The sequence below is a fragment of the Corvus brachyrhynchos genome, unplaced genomic scaffold (genome assembly GCF_000691975.1).
Source record: "Corvus brachyrhynchos isolate BGI_N302 unplaced genomic scaffold, ASM69197v1 scaffold302, whole genome shotgun sequence".
In the NCBI taxonomy this organism is placed as follows: Eukaryota; Metazoa; Chordata; class Aves; order Passeriformes; family Corvidae; genus Corvus; species Corvus brachyrhynchos.
The window spans coordinates 715,044-730,649 of NW_008237244.1; the positions used below are offsets into that span (position 1 = coordinate 715,044).

General features: G+C 41.4%; 1 protein-coding gene across 2 annotated transcripts in view; it reads left to right on the plus strand.

Annotated features, from left to right (window-relative positions):
• DPYS (dihydropyrimidinase) overlaps positions 1–15,606 on the plus strand; it is a 39,327-nt gene that overhangs the window by 133 nt on the left and 23,588 nt on the right. The window contains exons 2-6 of one of the 2 annotated variants that reach the window (XM_008630716.2): positions 6,337–6,451; positions 7,233–7,601; positions 10,925–11,083; positions 13,221–13,400; positions 14,248–14,437. In XM_008630716.2, coding sequence (XP_008628938.1) covers positions 7,332–7,601; positions 10,925–11,083; positions 13,221–13,400; positions 14,248–14,437 — 799 coding nt within the window. In that variant the 5' untranslated portion in view covers positions 6,337–6,451; positions 7,233–7,331. The remainder of the gene's footprint in view (positions 1–6,336; positions 6,452–7,232; positions 7,602–10,924; positions 11,084–13,220; positions 13,401–14,247; positions 14,438–15,606) is intronic. The other variant, XM_017730301.1, reaches the window with a different exon arrangement.

Genomic DNA, 15,606 nt, shown 5'->3' on the forward strand with positions numbered 1-15,606 from the left:
TTCCCTTCTATCCTGCATTGGAGTTTCACTCTTGTAGTTAGATTTTCCCTCATCTAAGGAAATTAAAGTCCATAATTATTGGACTTGATACAGAGAAGTTTTATAGCACAACATTCATGTCAATATGTCTAGTTGAGATTTCTGTTCATATGCAGTACCCACTATGGTGGGTAGTAACTTGGGGGAAGAGAATGTAATATCCACTAAACTGAAGTATTATCTAAGAATTTGGATGGACAAGACTTCCCACGTCACTGATGGAGGAGGTAAGAGATGTTGCTCTGAGCAGTGTCAGTGATTCCTAATCACATTTTGAGAAAAGGTATTGCAGCGGGGGCAGATGGCGAGGTGCCGCAACCTTCCAGAAGCACCTCCAACAAAGGGAGTCACTCGGCAGGCCGCTTCTCACACACTCATACACACACACCAGATACATTATAATCCACAAAGAGGCCAACAACAAGGAGCAGGGAAGGGTCTTCGTGTGAGGTTCCACAAGGTAGTTTATTACCACCCAGCTGAAGGTGTCCAGGGACGAAGACAAAGGAACAATGGAGGGCCCAAGGTTTAGATATGGGATCGGATGGGGGCAGAGAAAACACCAGGGCCCAATGGTCGGGGAATACAGAGGTGGAGCATAAGCGGGGTTAAGGTAGGGGAGCCAGTAAGGGAGTAGTGAGGGTGGAGCAAGGGAACAAAAGCCAATGGGAGAACCGGGAAGGGAGAACTTTCCGGAGGGAAGACATATAGGGTAAAAAGGGGCAGGGAGGCCAACGGGCCAACCAGGAAAACAGAGCTGCGGTATATCAACATAATTGACGTATTTAACACAAAGCCTCTTGGGAGAGACCCTTTTCTCTCACCCTAACCTAATAGAACCCTAGGGTTCATCCTTCCAGGGGGCCCCTGTGGTTCCTTCATTGATAGGTTCAGTGGTCTCCACAAAAGGGCATTTACCATAAACACAATTTAGCTTATCTTTGTGAATATCCAGCCACAAATTAGTGATATTTCTCCATGCACACTGAAATCTAGCAGAAGAGTTTAGGTTTTAGCATTAATTTCTCCCTGTGACCAAGTGGCATCCTGTTATCAAAGAACCAAAGAAAATACTCAAATGCAAGTGAAGTTTTTCAGATTGAGATTTTCTTCAGTTTACAGTTACCCTGTATGATGCTTGTGCAGGAAAGAAATTAGTGGAAAACACAGGAAGCAAAAAAAAACAGATAAAAAGAGGAGTCTCTGAATTTTGAATTTGAATGATGGGAAAGTTGTAATAGCCTAGAAACGTTAAAGGAATATAATTGTATTACATTGTACAAAGGATTTTTTTCTCAGACAAATAATTGCAGGAGGCCTTCCCAAAAATAAGTCATAATGGGTAGGACATGTCAAATCAGAAATGTATAAGAAAAAGAAAGAATCAGTTATGGTTCAGTGTGGACTTCCTAACAAATAATAAGGGTTTATTAGGCAAAATGTAAAGGACAAAGAAATAAACTTGTTTTGAGGAATAAGGACATGATCCCTGAAATAAGCATACAGGTATCTGAATTTAGAGCAGAAATCTCAGATTTCATCACAGCATTGTTGAATTGCATTTGTACCTTTGCAATGAAATAGTCATGCATCTGAAGGTATGCCAACAGAAATGAAGAAATAGGTTTATCTGCTTTTCCAGGTGTATAAAATTGAGGAAAAACAACTGGTAAAATGTACTGGTTTAAATCTGTCATCTTTCCTGTGGTTAGTTAAGAACCACCTTGGACAGCCACAGTTGGAGGAAGACGTTCTGGTGCGCCAGAGGAAAAACAGGAGCAATATACAGGACAGTGAGGAATGTCATAAACTGACATCATAATTCTGCAGTGACATGGCAGGGAACAGAGACGTTCAGTTTTGCTTTCTCTCACCTACTCTGTTGGCCAGCAGTTACAGTCCTGACTTAGTGTTCCTTCAATAGAGAGATGTTGTATTTGAGAGTCGGAGAAAATACAGTTAATATTTTGCAGTGTTTTTCCAGATAATGCATTAGTAAAAAAACCAGTTTCCAAAGATAGCTATTCTCTGTGCTTTTGTGGTTGTGCTTCTTGGAGTCTGGAAAAATCCCACCTAAGAACCTAGTTTCTTTGACTGAGATTGTCCACCGGGAAATAACTGACAAGTATGATAAGTCTTTTTTTCCCAGAGCATTGTGAGACTTAGAATTTCAATGCCTGAGTTGAACTGTCTCACACATATTTATAAAGTTGGCATTTTATTAAACCCTTATTGAGCCAATTAATAGTGAAAAGAGCAAAGAGCACAGTATGAAGGTTTCTTAGATGCTCCTCTGCTGGGTTCCTGGTAATTCTTTCTTCGTTATTGGTTGTACTGTCTGTGGTTCACCATTTGTGTTGATCAAGGACGAGGAGGCATTTGGCCTTATGAAAATGAGAGAAGAGTCACTAATTATTGTAGCTCTAAAAAGCAGGATGGTTTTCAGTACATGACACCTTTGGCTGCCTTCCTTTGTGTCACACACGTGGGACCCAAGGCTGGGTGCTAATGGGCTGCATCACTGCTAATGGATCTGGGGAAAGACTGGCACTAGGATCTTGGATGTAGCCCAGTACTTAGGAGAGCATACTTATAATAGTTCATGTGATGTGGAACTAGAGGATTGAACTTCTTTCTTAATGTTTTTTAGCCCTGTTTTATTATAGAAAACCATAGGGCATGCTTGCTAGTTTGGGAAAGCTTTTACAACTGAAGAAGGCATTAGAGATTAGATTTTGAAACCTCACACTTGTGTCTGAAAATCCATCCCATAAAAGTAGTCAGCACCAGACTCTTCTGAAAACTTGTGAGGTTTTGACAAGGGCACCTGACTGGTCTCACAATTATGAAGACTTTACAGGTGCAATTATGTTTAGACCATCTGGTTTTATTGAATGAATATTAAATTCCCACTGCAGAGGAGTGTGAAAGTAAATCTCAGGTGAACAGACATTATGGATTCTTTGTAGGAGTTGCAAAGAAACAAAAGAGTATTCAGTCCTTCTGACTTTCTGAATATGGGAAAAGATAACCATTCTTTCCTTTCTGCAAATCCAGAGTGCACCTCAAATTGACACATCCTTTTACCAATTCTCTAACACCTAGTGCTTTATCCATCATTACTGAAAGTTGTTGGTATCCTTTTTATTCATTTTCTCATATTGCAAATGTGGTTCACGATCCAGTCTTTCTTCCTTGGAGGAAAGTTGTCAAAAATAAATACTAATAGCACATCTTCATTAGCTGAACTTTCTTCCCACTGCTCATTATCAATCTCTAGATTCCTTCACAAAATACTCTGTTTGTTCAAAAGCCTATTTGTCTGCCACTCCTGCATTTTGAGATACATTTCAGCTTCACCAACTTTAATTTGGAGGTTAATGCCAGTAAGACTCCTGGAGTTAAGAAAAAGCTGAAGACTGAGTGACAATAGAAGAGCTTTACAGAACTAGGGTATGGCAGGAAGAATGTGAAAATGGAAGCAAAGGGAGGATAAGAGTAAGGTGTGATAATTAAAGGAGAAGTTAAAAATTAATAGTATTTTATGTGGGGAGGTAGCAGTTAAAGGTTCCAGGATGAAGTGGATATGTGTGTCTCAGAAGACTTTAAACTGATTATGTCTGCATTACAATGACTTTTAGAAGACATCCTCAAGGTCTGCTGGATGTTCCAAACTTCAGTCCTCTGTTTCTTGCAAACTTATTCCTGAATTTGCAAAATTATTTTCATTTGGTAAATCATAGGTGTGGATTGTGTTTTCTTCAGGGTTGTTCAAATGGAATCAGTTAATCATTAGGCTACTGAGAAAATTCTTACGATTGTACTTCTCTGGTAGCTCCACTAAACAAGACACTCCATGTTTAGATTTCTTGAGGATTTGCTTTGCTAGACACAACAAAAGTATTAACATATGATTCAACTTCAGATTTGTGAGTTTGGGAAGACTTTCTCCAGTGGCTGTCAAATCATTGAGCTACTATGTAACATTTTAGGATCAGTAAAGTCTTCTAACATGAAATTTCTCTGCAGGGTTGTGGTTTAAGCCCAGCTGGCATTTGATCACCACACGGCCACTTGCTCAATCTATCTGGGTGATAGTGTGAAAACTCATGAGTTTGAGATAATGACAGTTTAATAGGTAAAGCAAAAGCTGCACTTGCAAGCAAAGAAAAGGAAAGGAATTCATTCCTCACTTCCCAGGGGAAGGCAGATGTTCTGCCATCTCCAGGAAAGCAGGGCTCCACCATCCACTAACAGTGACTTGAGAAGACAAATGCTATTTACACTGGTGTCCCTCCCCTTCCTTCCTCTTTCCCCAGTTTTATATGCTGAGCATGATACCATATGGCCTGGGGTATCCCTGTGGTCAGTTGGGATTGGCTGTCCTGGCTGTGTCCCCTTCCAACTTCTTGTGCACCCCCAGCCTCCTCACTGGCGGGGCAATATGAGCTGCAGAAAAGCCCCTGTCGTAGTGCAAATGCTGCTCAGCAATAATGAGAACTTTCCTCTGTTACCAACACTGTTTTCAGCACAGAGTCAAAACAGAGCAATACCAGGTACTATGACAGAGTTTAACTCTCTTCCAGCCCAGACCACTACAACAGTGCAGAGTCAAACATTGATTACAGAGCAAAGATTTGTTTTAAACTGTGCAAAGAGAAGAACAAAAAAGTAAAATGCTTTGTGGGTGAGTAAATACTACAAAGTCAATTAGGAGCCAGAAGCCCTGTTGGAGAAGCAGTAGATAATCAGCGATCACTAAGAATATGGGGCCAGTTGTCTTCTCATGATATTTTAAGTACTATTTCTGTTCCACCAGTGATATTTCAAGCTATTTTTTCTAGGGACAGCTGAGCTGTGAAATACTGAATATTTATCAAATGTACATAAATGCAACTAATGTGAGATTATCTTTTTGGTCCAAATGCATTAAATAAAAGGGCTTCTTAGACAGAATCTTGTTATGTACCAATACATTAAATAATGTGTTCAAAACCACCTGTGGGGTAAATTCAGTTTTCCTACGCACAGCATTGTAAGATGTTACGTTGCTGGTTTGTGGGCAGCTCTGCAATTCTGAGCTGGGAATGAAGTTACAGATAGAAAGGTTTAGGCACTTAAGAGCAGGATCCATAAAGTCTAAATTAGCCAGGAGGAAATCAGAGGAGGGGAAACAGAGCTCAAGCCTGTTCTTGTTCAGAAACAGACATAAATAGGATTTTGAGCTGTGTACTCTTCATGCATTTATGTATAAAATTGTATCAGCTCTTTCCTGTGCAGCACACACAAAAAGGGAACTGGATATTCCAGTGTACACTACAATCTGCTGTAATGTGGCTGATCTGGCCGCAGATCTCCCTCTGCCCAGTTTGGCAGAAGGATTTGAGCATGAACAGTTTACCACTGCCATTAGCCCAAGAGCATACTCAGAGATGACTGTCTAGGTCTGTCACACAGAAACTCCTTTCATAGAAAATACTAAGTAATCATCTGCCAGGGAGAAATTACAAGAAAGTGGCTATTTTAGGTTGGCAGTTGAGGTACTGAAGTGGTATTGAAACTTCAGGGTGAAGTCTCTGCCAATAAATACTGAAAAATCTGTTGACACTGTTCTACATCAAATCATTAAATATCCATTGGGATGGGCAAAGGAACTTGACTGCTACACCCCACATGACTGCACATGATCAAAAGAACCTCTGACCTTGCTCTCCCTCTCCTCACTTAACAAAGGTCACTTCATTTATACAAAGTGAAACTGCTTTCCCAAATGAGCTTTGACCTGTTCTGTTGCTGTGTCATGTTATGAATCCCAGTGGGTCTCTGTCCCACTGCACAAAGGTGAGGTGTAAGACAAGATACCTTAGGATGAGCAGATAGAAAGGCAAATGTATGGTAATGCTCTCCTACCCATCATGAGGGAAGGGACAAAGGTGACATGCTGATGGAAGGTGAGTTTTTTCCAATCTTGTGTCCTTTGTCTAAATGGCTTTTTGGTGCACTGTGTGTGCACCCTCTCACAGCCCTCAGAGACAATGTTCTATCTTGCTAAATCATCACCACTGAACTGGAAGAGGTGAGGGAATGAAGATGCAGGTGCTCAGCAGATTCAGGGACACACTTGAGTGGTGTCACTGCTGACTATGCAAATCCAGGGTTATGGCAGGAGAGAAGTGGGAAAATTCCATAGAAACTAGTACCTGTGAGATAGTACAGAGCAGATCTTTCCCCTTCTGCTCCAAACCTTTAGCTCATTTTCCAGTTGTCCTCATTTTACTTTCCCACCTCTTTTTCCAGGTCTATATTCTGAAACACACAGGCCACATCTTTGCCAAGGTCACAGCAGCCTTGTGTGAAAGCTGCCACAGAAGATCCTGACTCTCCCCTGGCCCTCGGGAAGGGCCCCCCTGGGGTAGGGAGATTTGAGGGGCCAGCACAGCCTGGGGCTGCAGCTGGAGCCGGCAGTGGTTGTGTGGGCAGCGGTGTGGGGCTGTGGGGAGCACAGGCTGGGCCTGCCGGGCAGGCACAGCAGGGCCACGGGGCAGATGGAGTAGGGCATCAGATGCTGAAATGGGATTTTCATATGGATGTTGGCACACACCCCGGCTTCCCCCTCAGTCCAGAGTGGTGTCCATGTAGTGTCATTGCAGGGGCAGGGGGGAGCTGTGTTTGGATCCTGAGGGTGGTGTGTCCAAAATCATTTGAGAAACAGCTTTGGAGCAGCGTGGACCCCACCATCTCCACTGAGAAGGGTGCATTTCCCTCTGCACAGGCCAGACCCACAGGCTCCCCAGACATGGCTGCAGGAAGCTCAGGTTACCCTTGGGCTCTCTGGCTTCTTCTGTGGAGAGCTCAGGTCACCCTTAGTTTCCTCAAATGCGGCTGCAAAGAGCTTGGTTTGCTTTTGGGCATCACCAGGTGATAAAATGGCCACATTTTCAAAGCAGCTCAGCAAGTTGCAAACCCCTGGGTGCACAGAGCAGGCTGGAACGAGTGCCATGAGAACACCCTAGGGCCCCTGAAAACCTGGCTTGCTTTATCCAGGCAGAGTCCAGAGGAAAATGGCCTGACACCAGTGCTCTGCTCCCATTCATGTCACTGGGCCAGACAGGGGTGGGAGGTGGAGCCACCGGGGGCAGAGGGGGCAGTTCCTCCAGTGTCTGTTTAAAGAGCATGGTGTGGTGTGTGTTTAGGGCTATTTGGAGACAACTGCTGCTCTGGGAGGAAGGGGCAGTGAAGTGCTCTCAGGCAAGAGCAATTCCTGAGCTGAGGTCTCACTCTTACCTGCTGGCATGCCACCCCAAAAGCAGGCTCGGCAGAGACTTTTGATCAAAGGGGGAAAAGTTGTGAATGATGACCTCTCTGTGGTGGCTGATGTGTATGTGGAAGATGGAGTGGTGCAGCAGGTGGGACCAAACCTAAACCCGGAGCCCTCGACTGGACTTGTTGTGCTGGATGCGACCAACAAGCTGGTGATCCCTGGGGGCATCGATACTCACACACACATGGAGTTCCCTTTCATGGGTAGCAGGTCAAAAGATGACTTCTATACTGGAACCAAGGTGGGTGCACATATTCACATCTGTGTGTGCATCTGGGCTTTCTCAGAGAGGGATGTCTGCTGCTCATTCAGTATTACTTCTAAAAGAGAGAATAGAGTGTGAATCAAGCATGGGTGATTGTTCCTGTCCCTTTGATTGGGACATTGTCACAAAGCAGTTGGGGTACTCAGAGGTCCACCCTCAACCAGTTTGGTTCCTTCAGAACCTATTTGGGTTCCTTCAGAAACTATTGTGACTGCGGGGGTCAAGTGGGGCAGGCATTTACCCTGGCTGTCAGCATGCAGACTATAACCTGCATTGGTACCTGCATCAAGCTTCATACTTTTCTGAGCAAAGGTTAACTAAAGCAACAGTTTAATTCTCCAGTGCCATTTGAGCACTTTTGTGATAATCTGATCTTTCTCCTCTGTTAGCATGAAGGAATGCAGGTTTTTCTTCTGTCATTTGCTTTGGTGCTTACTCTGTCTCTCAATGAAAGTCCACTTAAACACACTTTCTGAAAGTACCTAATTTCTCCCAGTTTTACAGTCAGAGTAGGGATTTCTTTCAGCTTTTTAGCTGATCTCATTATATTCCCTGCATATGAATAGTGTATCAGTTACTCATATTAATGGTATAATGTATCATCTCCATACAGCTTCCATGCCCAAAATTTTCAAGGTATTTTTCTAAGAGCTTTGTTGGGCAGACTGAAATCCTTTGTCCACAGAAAGGATCACATTGCCCTGTGACTTGGCTTGTCTGCTAGCCAGCACCTTCACAGAGACCGTTACACCCAGTTCCTCTCACAGCAGAACTGGGTTTACTGAAAAGCAGAAAATAAGTTTTTAAGGTTTTCTGAGTAACTCCGAGGTACTTATAGGACAGGGAAACTGTAAAGCAGAGGCTGCGTACACAAAATAGGATGTCCAGATAGTCACTTCAGAGCCTACAAGAAGATTCTAGATCCAGCTTAGAGATCAGATAGGTCAAAAGTTAGATATTGGGGATATTCTTAAACCAAGTCAAAGTGTGGAGAGTGTTCAGACCTATTCACTGAAGGTCATCACCTGGCAAATATTTTGGCAAGAAATTCAGGGAGACAGAGTTGAATTCCAACTATTGCGAAATATGCTACAATGATTAGCTAAGATTTACCCATTCAGTTGAATACCTAAAGGCACCTCTCTTTACAAGTTGAGGGGAGAAAAAGTTGTAGGGGATAAAAAGAGAGTTTGAGTGGAGTTATGGAACCCACGACTTTTTTTTTTTTTTGGAAGTCTATAAATTTTCTTTAAATCCTGTTTAACAAATAAGTCAATCAGTCTTGTTGAAAAATATTTGACTGGTGGAACTTTTCCTGGAGAAAATATTTTGCTCAATTCATCAGAGATTTACAAATCTCCAAACTTCTCTTTTTGCAAAATATTTACAAATATTTTACAAAATATGTAATATTTGTAAATATTACATATTTACAAATTTTCTTCTGATTTCTAAGTGAACAGAAGGAAGGAAGAGAATGATTTTTCATTAGAAAAAGGAAGAGTAATATAGCATGAGGGACTGGGACAGGCTGGATAGATGGGCTGAGTCCAACAGTAGAAGGTTTAACAAGTTCAAGTGCTGGTTCCTGCACTTTGGCTGCAACAACCCCCTGGAGCGCTACAGGCTGGGGACAGAGTGGCTGGACAGTGCCCAGGTAGAAAGGGACCTGGGGGTATTGGTCGACAACCGACTGAACATCAGCCAGTGTGTGCCCAGGTGGCCAAGAGGGCCAATAACATCCTCACCTGTATCAGCAATAGTGTGGCTGGCAGGACCAGGGCAGTGATTGTCCCTCTGTACTGGGCACTGGTGAGGCCACACCTCGAGTGCTGTGTCCAGTCCTGGGCCCCTCCATCCAGGAAGGATGTTGAGATGTTCAAGCACATCCAGAGGAGGGCAACAAGGCTGTTGAAGGGTCTGGAACACAAGCCCTATGAGGAGCGGCTGAGAGAGCTGGGGTTGTTCAGCCTGGAGGAGGCTCAGGGGAGACCTTGTCACTCTCAGAACTCCCTGCAAGGAGGAGGTAGCCAGGTGGGGGTCAGGCTCTTCTCCCAGGCAACCAGCGACAGGACAAGACGACACAGTCTTAAGCTGCACATGGGGAAGTTTAGGCTGGACATTAGGAAAAAATTCTTCACAGAAGGAGTGATTGGGCATTGGAATGGGCTGCCCAGGGAGGTGGTGGAGTCACTGTCCCTAGAGATGTTTAAAAAAAGACTGGAGGTCTTTTTTACCTCACCAACTAAACCATGGTCACTTAGTGCCATGGTATAGTTTGTAAGGTGGTGTTAGGTCATAGGCTGGACTTGATCTCAAAAACTTAACCTAGTTAATTCTGTCGTTCTGTGATCCTGTGAATTTGAACCATGCATATTTTGATCTGAATTAGTTGTACCTGCTTTGCAAAGGGACATTGTTGAGAGCAATAGAGAGGATTTTTTTTGCTAATCTGGAAGACAGCAACCATTTCAACAAAGGAATTTCTGTATTGGATCAATTTCTTTTAGTCAAGGATCTGGCATCTGAGAGATGTTTTTCCCCTCCAAAGGAAAACAAAGTAATAATTCAATTTTCATAAAGAAGAGAGAAAATTATTGGTTAAAAAGCAATTTTTGATCACCATACATCTATAAAGTAAGGTTGTAGTTTATTTATCTACTTGGCAATGTTTATGTAGAGGATGTAAATTTCTCATTCTATTTAAAGCTCTCTATACAGTTTTACTAAACGATACCCCGTTACTAATAAAAATACACTTTCAAACACCTTTAAAATCTTTTGGTGTTAGACAAGGGTTTGGGAATTTTCATACTGTATTTTCAAACTCAATGTGGTTTTTTGTTGTTGTTGTGTATTTGTCCCTTAATTATTTGCCTGTCACTCAGGCTTGTTTTTTCTACTACATAGACTCTGACGAAGCACGTCTCAAGTGGACTGTGCTTTTCTAGTGCTCTTCTTTCTCACTGATTCCACACACTTGAGGAAACTCACTGATGCATGAAGGCTACAGACACATCTCCAAGTCTTTGATAAGTTTTTGTACACGTGCGAAAGCTTCTCCTTCAGCCTGAAATTTTACTTGGATTCTCCTGAATACATTTTTGAGAACATTTTTCTCAAAGCAGATGAAAGTAATCTCCACAATAATTTTGCGAGTCTGGACTTTACTCAGGGATACTCCTCAGTGGCTTTTGGCTTTTCAGTGTATCCAGATTAATTGTTGTAAGGGAGTTAGAGAGGGTGGGAGGAAATTTGCATTCTTCCTGATTGCTAAATAATAACTTTCTTTTTTTCAGGCTGCTATAGCAGGAGGAACCACTATGATCATCGACTTTGCCATCCCTCAGAAAGGTTGTTCTCTTACTGAAGCTTTTGATACATGGAAAAGCCGGGCAGACCCTAAAGTCTGCTGTGATTATTCATTGCACGTGGCAGTTACATGGTGGAGCAACAAGGTAGACAACAGAGCTGGTTTTCAATTCCATAAACTGGTACCACACCTGCTTTGAATTAGTCTTCACATGCTAAATATTGCTGGTTAGTGTTTTTGTGATTAAAAACAACATTTGAAATAGCCCCTACCCTTCTGAGAGTACATGTATTGAAAAAATAAAGCAAGTCTGCAGATAGCCTATAACTCTGGATAATACTGCACAAAGTTAGAGGTAGTGCTTGTGCAAGACCAAGACCAGGCAGGTCAGAAGGGGAAAGTGGTGTTTACAATAATTTTGTCTTTTGTTACTTGAATACTTAATAGTTTCTGCTCCTTCTGAGCTTTGGTGGTTTTGTTGTGTTTTTTTTTTTTTTAATAAGGGTATACATGAAAAATATGGTACTTGACTTCATTTGTAAAGGAAAACATCTTTTCCTGGGTGACTGCAGTAATACCCCTTTGAAGTAAAGCAGGACTGGAGTCAATAGTACATCGAATGGGAAATAATCTAAAAAACCTTTTTTGAATTTACATATGGGAAAATCATCTTTGCTGAGTGAATGTTGCTGATAGCCTGAAAGCTTAAATGAATAAAATATTTTTTCAGGTGCTTGATATCTATCTGAATGTGACCCATGTTTTACAAGACGACTTTGGATTCTCTGAGAACTATGCATCAGTACACAGATATGTGAAATAAATTTCCTATTTTGTATATGAGTACTTCTTCTAATTTTTAAATTCTAAAGTATATGTACCAAAGCCTTCACTCTGCAAACAGAGTATTTGGTATTCTGTGTACTGAGTGCCAAAATAGACTGACCACAACTTCTAACTTAAGGCAAAGACATGACATAAATTCTCCAATGAAGTTTGAGTAATGTGCATTTGAAACAGGCTTAGCAGACAATAGTGGAATTGTACTGCAAACCAAATAAAACTAGGGAGGTGTAAATCAATGAAATGTTCTAGTTTATATTAAGAATCTAACTGTTTTTAAAGGCCAAGATTAAAAGAAATGGAAAGGTCAGGCGTTTTGTAGCTGTGAAAGGCCTGGGTGAAGAAGACTGATACTTCATGCCCATCTGATTAGCTCTCATCTCCTCAGGATTTAAAGTATTAATTAAAAGTATGCATTCTTTACAATGCCTTCTGTTAATTGTAGTAAATAGTGAAGAAGAGGATAAATGACATGTCTCTATAATTGTGCCAGAGCAGGGCCTTTTGTCAGGTATTTATTTGACAACTCCCACTCAAGATGTGCTCCCATCCCTCCTCTGGATAAATTTCTGAGTTTTTTATAAATCTTACCCTTCGTGGGCAGATCCAACCAGATTATTAGAGAGAAGATGAAAAATATTATTTTACTTTTTGAAAGGAATTAATCCCATGGAAATTGTAATAGCATTACAGCTACATGTCAATTACTGTCACCATCATTTCACTGGGAAGGGAGAGCCAAAGTTATGCAATATACGTTTCTAGCTAACCAGTTGTGAAAGAAGCCTTCAGACTAAAATATGTGTCTTTCTTTGGGATGTAATGTTTTTCTGGGCTTCATAGGCTCTAGTAGAAGTGGGGAATCCTATCAAGCAGTGCATGCCCAAAAAAAAAAAAAAAAAAAAAAACCACAGGCTCACACTTAGCATTTTGGAGCTGTTTTGTTTGACAACAAGATGTTTCAAAAGGCTGTGTGTATTGTTTAGAGTCAGGACCAAGCTCTAAAAGATGAAATCTTTCCTGTCACCATGTTGTTTACCAGAAGCTGCAGCCTATTGCAATCCAATTTTGAACAATAGTTTTGCACAAATATCCATGTTGTCTTGAGTTGGGAACATTGACTGTAATATTAGAATGGGTGTTTTCAACATCAGGAGGTTTATTTGAAATAAAATTCTGCCTCATTACCTTTTGTAAAAAGCATTCCCTTCCTACAATTAGCTTGTGCTTCCAATATTTGCACTGCAGTGCTACTCTTTTATATACTTTGAGAATCAATTTGATATTAGAAGAATAGTCTAAGTCAGTCTTTAAATATGTGATTTGGCAGATCTGTACTGAACATATGTTTGATGGGTGAGTAGAGGCTCACCCTTTATATTTACGATTTCTTTATACCAAGTTATTAAAATGTAAAGTGTAATTGCTGTATTTCTCAGGTGAAGAAAGAAATGGAAAGTCTTGTTCAAAACAAAGGTGTCAACTCCTTCAAGATGTTTATGGCCTATAAAGACATATACATGGTCAATGATGAGGAGCTGTATGAAGCCTTTTCCTGCTGTAAGGAACTTGGAGCAGTTGCTCAAGTCCATGCGGAGAACGGGGAACTAATTGCACAGGTGCACATTTGACATTTTGTACATGAAAGTCAGGAATACAGATGGTCCTAACCATAGGGCTGTCCAAACATAGCTCATGTAACAGGAGCAAATCCAGAGGTATGAAGAAAGCTTCACTGACTGGGCACAAAAATCTCAACATCCCTCTATGCATAATTAGCCTCACTGCACACTTGCTACTGCCACCTTAGTGCTGTGTGGAGGCACTGAGAGTTCTGAGGCACTGAGACTGTAACTACACTGATTGTACTCAACACCAGTGATAACTTGAGTGGCTATAATGGAATAGTTTCTTCAACTGTTCCAGTCAACAGCATTTTCATTGTGCCCCAGGTCCCATAACGGAAATTAATTCATTGCTAAATAATCTCAAATCTGCACATCTTAAGTTTCTGAACACAGTAGAGACAAAACCTTTTGCCTCTTAAAACTGCGGAGTTTTCAGAGGCTCTGGATATGCATCTTTGTGCTTCGTAAGGATTTTTCCTTTTTTTTTCTTTCCAATGAGGGTTAGTAGCATCACTGGACGTCACTGGCCTTGATATTTAAGCATACATATTGTGAGAGGGGTAGGGTTTTCAAGGGCAATGATTTAATCCTGCAAGCCAGTGGAGTGTGTTCTCTGAATTTAATTAGGTATTCTGAGACCTGAATTTATTGAGAGATATATTGGATTTCAGATAAAACTACAATAACTTCTTTTTGAAAAAAAAATCATAACTGTCTAGTTATTTTTTTCCTTGAACTGGCTGCAATAGCTGGTTCAGAATCCATTTGACTGACAGGATGTTCACGACACCATGGCTACACTTTAACTGACTCTTACATGCTTTTGTGTGGTCTTCAGGGTGCAAAGAAGATGTTGGCAATGGGAATAACTGGCCCTGAGGGTCATGAGCTGTGTCGTCCTGAAGAAGTGGAAGCTGAAGCTACACAAAGAGCGATTACCATAGCAAATGCTGTGAACTGCCCCCTTTATGTAGTCCATGTAATGAGTAGATCTTCAGCAAAGGTGATCAGTAATGCACGAAGAGAAGGTAAAAGTTCTAGTTCTTTTATGCTTGGACAATGGCATTGGGGGAAGGGTTCTGGAAAACCAAACACAGCATTAGTGTCCTACTTGTCATGGGTGTCATAAGCCTCAGAATTTCTTGGAGTGGGATGTCTAAACTCTGTGTGTGTGTGTGTGTGTGTGTGTGTGTGTTTATGTTGTTGGGGCCCAAGGGGAGCAGTTCTCAAGAACAGCAACCAGAATTGAGACTTTCCCTTCTCCCCAGAGCAAACTTTTTTTCTCTTTGTACTGTACCTCCAAAGTCAAAGTGATGGCCAAGACAGCATTATTGCATTAAAAACGATGTGACCAGTTCAAGACAATAAATGCTCTACTATTCTCCTCCCTTGAGTTAGTCTGCAAGACTTTACCAGATATCTTGATGAGAAATTCTACATTAGAGACCACACCAAATTTTTACAGACAGTGCCATGATGTGACCATGACTCCTATTCACTGGGCACTTAAAAGTCATGGTGAAGATGATAGTGTCTGAAAGCTTTGATTCCCACCAGTGCAGGGTTGCTCAGGTTTGCACTGCAGTGTTCATGAATAATTCTGGTCAGCCAAGGGGGCCTGACCTTCCTGACCATCTCTTGGGCAGACTAGAAGCAGCCTGAAGGCTGTAGGTATTCAGGATGTTTTATCTCCTCATCTCTAAGTCCATTCAGAGCAGCACATGGAACACCAGCACCGTGAGGAGACATTATCAAGATGGAAGCAGCAGGACAGAAGCCCATGTTTTGGAGGACCTAAAACTATCTGTCCTCATTATCTTTTTACATCTTTTTTATTATGTTTTTACATCTTTTGTGTTTACAGCTTGTTTTCACCTGACTTGATATGAATTTCATACAGACCTCAGTTTCCCTATTTCTTGTCTTTAGATAATGCCTACACAGGGGGCATAGATTATTAATATTAAAATGTAGAGTGTGAGATTGTGATAAATCAGAGCAGGGTGATGTCATTGTGCTAATATAGATGGATATGTTTATGCACAATATGTATGACCATGACTTCTAGTAAATATTAGCAGGAATTCAAGTTTATAAAAGAGTTTACCAGAATATATTTTAATAGCACATCTTTTTATACTGTGCTATACTGGATTCCTCCACTAGATGCCAGTGCTGCTGGGAATGTGGGTTATAT